General features: G+C 29.6%; 1 protein-coding gene across 1 annotated transcript; it reads left to right on the forward strand.

Moving 5' to 3' along the window:
• The first annotated feature begins 1721 nt into the window (after positions 1 to 1721).
• LOC107488583 (uncharacterized) lies at positions 1722 to 6012 on the forward strand. The gene is given in 6 exon segments (XM_052258204.1): positions 1722 to 1906; positions 2317 to 2549; positions 3292 to 3550; positions 4784 to 4953; positions 5157 to 5367; positions 5549 to 6012. Coding segments are annotated over 6 exon segments (1074 nt in total). The 5' UTR covers positions 1722 to 1873; the 3' UTR covers positions 5717 to 6012.
• The last annotated feature ends 2803 nt before the right edge of the window (positions 6013 to 8815 follow it).

Consider the following 8815-nt stretch of genomic DNA (forward strand, 5'->3'; position numbering starts at 1 on the left):
GTGATGTAATATAGCAATAGAAAAATTATGAAATGACAATTTTACTACAATATTATTTACGTAACAATATTAGAAATTAGTCTAATATGTCAAGAGTTTATTGTGTCATTACTTGACATTTTCTTTATATATTATAAATAAATTGATAGATAAAATAAATAAATAGACTTTTATAAAATAAAATTTATTCTTCAAATATGATATATAATATTAGAATTTAAACCATTAATATGAATTAATATTTTTCATATTATTTTTTTAGAAGTTCAATAATTTAGTATATACAATTATAAAATTAATGCTAGATTGATTATACAAATGTTATTATCTATGATAATATAAATATAGTTCTTTCTATGTTGTTAAAATGAAAAATGGATGACATGGCAATTTTATATGAAACTTAAATTTTATGTGTCATTTATTTATCATAACACTATTTTAAACTATCTTTTAATATATTATAAAGTGATATAATAAAAAATTATAAAATGATAATTTTACTAAAATATTTATTATATGGCAATATTAGAAGTTATCTAATGATATCAAAAGTTTATTATGTCATTACTTCATATTTTTTTGATACATTATAAATAAATTGATAGATGGATATACAAACAAATAAATAGATTTTTATAGAATGAAATTTATTCTTTAAATATGTTATAAAATATTAGAATTTAGATGATTGATATGAACTGATATTTTTTATATTATTTCTTTTTAGAATTAGATAATTTAGTGTGTGAAATTATGAGATTAATACTAGATTGATTATGTAAATGTTATTTTCTATAGTAGTATAAATATAATTCTAAAATAGATATTTTTTTTATGTTGCAATAGATGATATGATAATTTTATATGAAACTTAAAACTTTAAGTGTCATTTATTTATTATAATACTATTTTGGATTCTCTTTTAATATATTATAATAGATAAATAGATAGATAGTTTGGTTAGCCTAATTTTATATGATGAAATTTAAATGATATAATTTTTTTTTCTCTAAGATAGTAATGTATTCATTTATTAGTAAAATTAATACATAAAATGAGAGGGTCCTACATTAGCACAACCAGCATAGATTAAATAAGATACCTAATTGAAATTATTAAGAGTTAACAACTAAAAAAGGACAAAAAGTTTTAACATCTTCGACTCCTTTAAAATTCTTCTATCAATTCTATGGTTAATGTGTTAGAGAAAAAAAAATATAAGATTTTTGTATGTATTGTATCTTCATATTTATATTGTGTGTTAAATTATTAATTATTCTCTTGGTTAAAGAAAATTGTTTTTGTATTTTTAGTTTTTTATTTAAATTGAGTGTTTATATTATTTAATTTTCTATTTTAAGTGTGATTGGAGCTTAATTTTGAATAAAGTCTCAGACATTATTATTATTATATATCTGAGATTTGGTTTAAATGGTGTGATTATCTATTTAAAAATTTTTTAAAAAGAGATTTAGTTAAAATAGAGTAATATTATTCAATATCAATTATTATTTTGTATCTTGTTAAAAATTTGATTAAAATAAAATAATTACTCAATTTCGTAACCTTATGACATTATATTTTTAATAAAATATTTAGTATTTAATTTATTTTTAATATATATTTTATATTTTAGTCTTCACTTAGCAGGGTTGGTATAAATCATTGTTTATACTTTATAGTATTAGTATTTTGATTTTTGACGAAGAGACCGAAGACACGAGCGTGCGTTTGAGTGAATGGGCTTTGACTTGGGGCTTTTGTCCTTCAATGCACCAAACTAGGTTCCTTCAATGCACCAAACTCGAGTCTTGATTCTCCTCCCTTTTCTCACTATTCTCCTAGAATCTTCCTCAGTTTTTGTGGAATAATGGTAGTAGAAGAAATGTGCTTCTTCAACAAGGTGTGTGCTTTTATGCGGTCCTTACTACTAATTAAATCTGTTTTACTTTGTTCTGTCACTAACAATGTGCTTCTTCTTTTAGTAATTACTGTTACTTATTAGTACCATAATTGCCATTATTGTTATTTATTTATTTATTTTGGAATGTTTCAACTTTCAAACATAGTGGTGGTGAGTGGTGACAAAAACCCGGGCAAAGAGAAAAAAAAAAAAAGATGAAAGCTTTGAGCTTCTCTGCATGTTTCTGAAAAGATTTTGAGCTTAACTAGTTTAGTAGTTTATACTTTATAGCTAGAACTAATGGTTTGTTTTTTATTTTTTCTAAAACTATTTTTAAAATCTCATTAATCTTCTTGGTGCTTACAGCATTTTTTTTATTTTTTCATTTTATTTTATTTTTTATGTGACAGGATGTTCTAGTAATAAAGGCTCAGAAGAAATCACCACTTGTATTGAGGATGTCAGTGTTGGTATTCTCAATGGTGTGTGGGGTTTTTATTTGCTGTGTTTGTTTGAAGCAGATAAGCACTCAAGCAAGGGCTAAACTTTTGGAGTTACAAACCATTCAGAACCCTTCTTCCCAGAGTGTACTGAAGATAACAGATACACACCTTCACTACCCTAACCCTGTCTCTTTTAATAGGTACTCCTTGTGTGCACAATATTTGTCACTTTTTTTTTTTTATTTTATATGTGGAGTTTGTTATTGAAATATCAATTATACATTTAAATTAATAATCATGTTAGTGCAAAATGAAAATGATTTTGTATTTCCAATATAGGATGCTAATTTTACATAAGAGTACTGTTGTAAGTTTGGTTTTTAGATTTCTTAATATGTTTTCATCTCGCCAAAGTGACAAATGATTTGGTATTAATTTGGCCCTGCAATATAAGTTGTCTAGGATATCTTAATGTATTTTTTCACTTATATTACTATCCAGTAACTATAGTACATTGTACACCTAATATATGCACTAAGCTTTTAATTTAAGGTGAGATAATGTGAGGTTAACTTCAAATACTCTTGAAGTTGATCAGGTTCCTAATGTGTGTTTTTGTCAAAATTCACAATGTGGTTCTTGAAATTATTCTCCATGATTCTGGTTGGTCCTTCCTTGATGGATGTTACCAATGGACAATGGTGATGATGTGTCATTCTAGGGTAGGACCAAAGTGGTGTCTGTTGACACATTGGTACATCACGTAATGTCCGTGGACCAAGGAACCAAAGTAAACCACAAAACTTAACTTTAGGGACCAAATTGCTGCTTTTGAAATCTAGAATACCAATTTGAATTTTTGCCACAATATCTGAAACTAGAAAGAATTGTTACTCTTCGGCTTTTATTTGGACTGTTGTTAATTGTGTTGTTCATTGCTAGGAATGAGTGTGCTCGAAACCCTGTGCATTTCTTTGCCATATTGTCAAACCAGAGGTCAGGGAGTGGGTGGTTTGAGACCCTTTTGAATAGCCACATAAATGTGAGCTCAAATGGGGAGATATTTTCTGTAAGAGAGAGAAGAATGAATGCTTCCACAATTGTGAAGACTTTGGATAAAGTTTATAGTTTGGACTGGGTCAGTAGTGCTTCAAAGAATGAGTGCTCTGCTGCAGTTGGCTTAAAGTGGATGCTTAATCAGGTAAAAGTTCTTATTATTTCTTAAACTCACATGTTATTTGTTACTGATTTATTGAGAACATTAGAAGTATGAGCCTGTTTAGATTCTGTCTTCCTGTTTTGATTTTAGTGTTTCTGTATAAATGGTTACTTTCTTGGTGTATAAATATAGATGATTATAGACACATGACATACTAAGTTTTAAATATATCAAATTAGTGCATAGCTATTTACTATGAATCTACACTTCCAATTCAGACATTATCCACATGATAAATTGAACAGGAACATGTTTGTTCTTAAGTATTATTTAACATTTTAGTATACTTGCCTTGTTATAAGGCTTAAGCTGCAAATGTGGTTTGATCTCCTTACCCTCTCCTTATATTTCTAATGTGGAGGATTTCTCTTAGCCCAAGTCGATGACTTCAACAAGTTTTCTCACTCAACTCTGTAAAATTGTTCTTATTTATCTGATTACCTGTTGTGATCAATGATTAGAGAAGGCTGCCTTGTTCCTCTACAATATATTCTGAGCAGTGAGATCTGCAAAGCAGTATTGTGTGGTAGAAAAAAGTTTTAGTTTAAAAAGGGGACGAGAAGCATAACAAGACAATGCAAGTGGTGTACTGTGTATAATCTTGGCAATCTTCCTAAAGTGCCACTAGAACCATGGATCTCAATTATCTGACTTACGTTGTTCTAGTATTTCATGTATTGGGGTCAAATTTTTCATATTCCTTTGTCGCACTTTCTAAATTGATGCAGTTATCTTCTCTGTGATTTGGCATTGAATGATTATGCCTTTATTTTGCCAAAGGAGAGAAATTCATTTGTCGATTCAATATTGGCATAATTCTAAATCAGTAAAAGAGCGCAGCATCAAGAACGTAAGGGGCTTAATTGGATTGATTTGAAAATTAACGGAGTGACATTGTAGCAAGTGAAAACGCAAGGAAAATCATTGTTTAAGTAGAAGATAAGTAAGTAGAAGTGAGCAAATATTATTTATCCACGAAGATGTTTATCCTCCATCAGATCATGCGACAAAATTTGTTAATCATCACAGTCCCTAATATTTGGTATAACATTACATTCATAATTCATTATTCCTTCAACACCAAGAGGCACATGACAAATGAAGGCATGCTTTGTTCACAAGTTTTTGTTGTTTGTTTCCCTGTGGGACGAGTATCTGCAGCTGAGTTATATATCATCTAGTAATACAAAAATCACAATATCAGTTTTCATGCAGGGGTTGATGGAGCACCCCAAGGAAATAGCAGACTACTTCAACCATAGAAGTGTTTCTGTAATATTTCTTTTGCGGAGAAACTTGTTACGCAGATTGGTATCAACGCTGCTCTCTCTCTCTCTCTCTCTCTCTCTCTCTCTCTCTCTCTCTCTCTCTCTCTCTCTCCATTTGTATTGCATTGTGCATTATTTAGGTTCGGGTTGGTCTATGTCCATGGACACAAAATACATGAACACATTAGGACACAAATATATTTGGTTGCACTAAGACAGCAACAGAGAGAGATATGGTGGGACTGAGACACATTGTCTAGGAAGGACACTGGTGTCTCTGGCTTAGTAGTCTACTCCGCGCCATCCTCTATTCCAAACAGACCCTTAATTTCTCATTTACAATAAAATGAAACTCATTTGGTGTCTTTTATTTAGGCTGATACTCTATTGCAGTACAAGCCTGCCATAAATTCTACATCATTGCTGACCAACTTGAAAGTTATGGAGACAAGAGTTGCAAAGGCGTTAGAATACTTCAGCGCTACTCGGCATATGATCCTGTACTATGAGGATCTTATACAAAATCCTACTGTAAGTACCACATCATAAATTCCTGTCTTCTACTTTAATATATTACCATTTGGATGGATAGTATAATCACCATTTTTCTCCTAGTATATTCTATTGATTCACTGTAAGTAGAGTTTTGGTTTGCTGCATAATTGTGTGATAATGGGATAATAAAGTGTTATGCCATTCCTGTTTCTGGCAGGAGCTAAAAGGTGTGCTAGACTTTTTAGGATTGCCGCAGATGGAGTTAACGAGCCGGCAGGTTAAGATCCATAGAGGACCGTTATCCGACCACATTAAAAACTGGGAAGATGTTAACAAGACGTTGCAAGGAACCGCTTATGAGAGTTTTCTCCAAGCTGACTATTAATTCATGTAACCTCTTCTAACTCTTTTGGAAAGGTGTAAATATCAAGGACACTGATTTCGTCCCACCAAAGAGTTCGGAAGTTTCGTCGACGCCGTTGGTAAGAATGCTGACGCCATGTTGTGTTGCTTCTTTCTTTGACTGCCCTGCCTCTATCAATTATCTGTTGATGAGTTGCATGTCTTTTGTTATTCTCGTTTGTTTTTTGGATTGGTTATTTATATTTTGTTCATTCTTGTATCACCTTTGTAAATGCCAAAATAATTTATCAGTAAATTTCGTTCAATTATTGTTTGTTAGTTTTTTTGTAGTATTTAGAATTTATGATTGAGTTCTATATTTTGAGTTTACCAAAAATATCCGTCTAAAGATTCAAAAATATCTTCGAAAATTTTAAATGACAAAAATAATGGATTTTTTATTTAAATAAACTAAAAAATGTTTTATTTATTGAAATAAATGATTTTCAATAAATAATGGATTTTAAAAATTATTCACCCTATTTCCATCTGTTTCCACCGCTTTCTCCTCTTTTCGATCTCTTTCTGACCATATTATTGAGTAAGACGAAGATGATGTGTGTAGATACATGTGATCCGGATATCAATAGACTGAACACAACATGGTATTAAGCTGGGACAGCCGACTTCGTAGTTAGTTTTGTTATTTTCACATTATGTTATTCCATATATGTATAGTCATGATTAGGATATTTGCCAAGAACTATAATACAGTGGTTTAAAACCATTGCAATAATCTAATTTAAAATTATTTATTTTGTAGATTCCAAGAAGGTTTAAACATCTAACATTTGTAATTGGTTGATCCAACATTTGTAATTGGTTTGCAACCGCTGTCAAAGCAAAACACATTTTCATTATCATCTTTTGTGGTAATTTTATAAACCATTGCAAAATTTTTTATTATTTTTTTATTGGATTCTTTGGGATTTGGTAGACTTTTTTTCCATATCATAATCAATAATGCTTTATTTTTATTTTGTGTCATTTTAATTTTTTTTAATTTATTGAAAAAGTAATTAAAATGAATGACACTCAATCAAATTGAAAAACAAAAAACTAAAGTGAACAAATATATATATGCAAAATTAGGATATATAATAATATTGTGAGACAAATAAATAGTGAAAACAAAATCAAATTGACTTCCATAGTATTTATTTTAATTGATTCAAACTCATGATTTTTTATGCAGGTCATGATCGCCAAAAGAAGATGGCATTGCACGCAATAAAGTTGGCGTACGTGCTCTCTAAGGAATCCATTTCTATTGCAATATCGGGTGAAAAATCATCTCCTTACTATTAAAGGGTATTTTTCAAAAGATTTTCCATCGTAAGTCTCATTGTCTTTTTTTCTGTTGTGTTTACCTTTAATTCGATAATATTTTTTGATATTCTTCTATTTGCACACCAAAGCCTAACTATTGTGCAGTATTACCAACAAAGTAGGTAGGATATAGTCCAAAATCTGCATCACGAACTTGTTCTATGGTGCTCCTTCCAAAAGACTTGTGTAAGTGAATTATTTTGAAAATGCTCCTTGAAACCATCATAAATGTGACTAATTTGGCTGCACATAGATTTTCCACAGCATCAACAAGTGCTAAACCTATATTTTCGCAGCGGTTTTGCCCGAACCACCGATAAATACCAATAATATAGCAACATCACCATAATTCGTCGCGCCAATCGTCATTACATTTCTTTTAGTGATGATGTTATTACCGCTAAAAACCCACTTCTATTTGCCTTTTATTTCTTTTTTTTTTTTGCAATGATAATTGACACTTCATTTATGTTATCATTTTTTTAAGCTGTGCTTCTTAAGCAATAATTTTTAGTCAATACATAGCTAAAATATCTCATTTTCTAAATGAGAGAACATAACTAAGTACATACTAAATTAATTAGATTTTCTTTTTTATTTTTCTGAGTCCAACTATTGTAGTTAACTTCAACTAACTTTTTTAGATTTTTTTTTTATGTTTACATTCACACTCTCTTCTCACTTCTCTAATTTTTTTTTTCTCTTCTAATACCACTCTTATTATCACCAACACCACAATTCTCACTTTTTTCTAGTGACCACCCTACAGCGGCCACCCTTTGCAGCCACTCTCAAGCTTGTCAATGGCCACTTGATAAAAAAATTAAAAATTAAAATTATATTAAATATTCAAAATAAAATTCTAAACCTAACGAACGTCCAAAAATTTCTAATCCATCGGAACACATTTTTAAAAAAAAAAGAAAAAAAAAAGAGAAATATTGATCTTTTATAATTAGAATATAGTACACTTAGTATCTATATATAACTTAATTAGAATATAGTCCATGTGCCAACAGTTAGAAAGGCTGCACTGACAGCCAAGCCAACATGGTTAGGCCACGACAAATTCTCCACAACAACTTAGTTATTTAGATTTTAGAGCACTAGCAACTTGACCTTTAAGCTGCTGCGTCCAACCGTTCTTCAACTTACTATATCTTTATATATTTTGTACAATGGGAAGTTCACAGGTGAATTGAACTCTCGGAATTGTTAATTGAATGCTTAAAAAGTAAACCCTTTTCAGCTGTGTGGTGTGGCTCCCATATGCATACTATTGTAATAGTGATCTCAACTATGAACACCTTCGATGGTCATAAAATAACCGCAACATCCAAGTATTGTTGCTTTCTGCTCATGTAGTTGTTATCAAGTAATGGTTTTAAATACCATAAAGTAAAAGTACTTTGTTTTTGTTTTTTGTTTTTTTTTTATAATATTAATAAGACAATTACTCTATTGAGATGTTAAAATTATTTTTTTATAATGATCTTGGTTTAAAAAGTATAACTTATTTGTTTTACGATATTTTAAATAAAAATAATATTTTTATAGTATATAAAAATCAAATCTTAAAATTTATTATCCAATAATTAAAATAAAATATTTTTACATGATGACAATTATAACATTTTCATAAGAATATTTACCTACTAACAAAACAAATTCTAATGTTGAGTAAGAAGATTTGTGCAATAGATCAGAATAAAGGCTACACCAAAATCTATGTAAGGGTGAAAAGTAAGTGTCC

This window comes from Arachis duranensis, chromosome 1, assembly GCF_000817695.3.
Source record: "Arachis duranensis cultivar V14167 chromosome 1, aradu.V14167.gnm2.J7QH, whole genome shotgun sequence".
Classification (NCBI taxonomy): Eukaryota; Viridiplantae; Streptophyta; class Magnoliopsida; order Fabales; family Fabaceae; genus Arachis; species Arachis duranensis.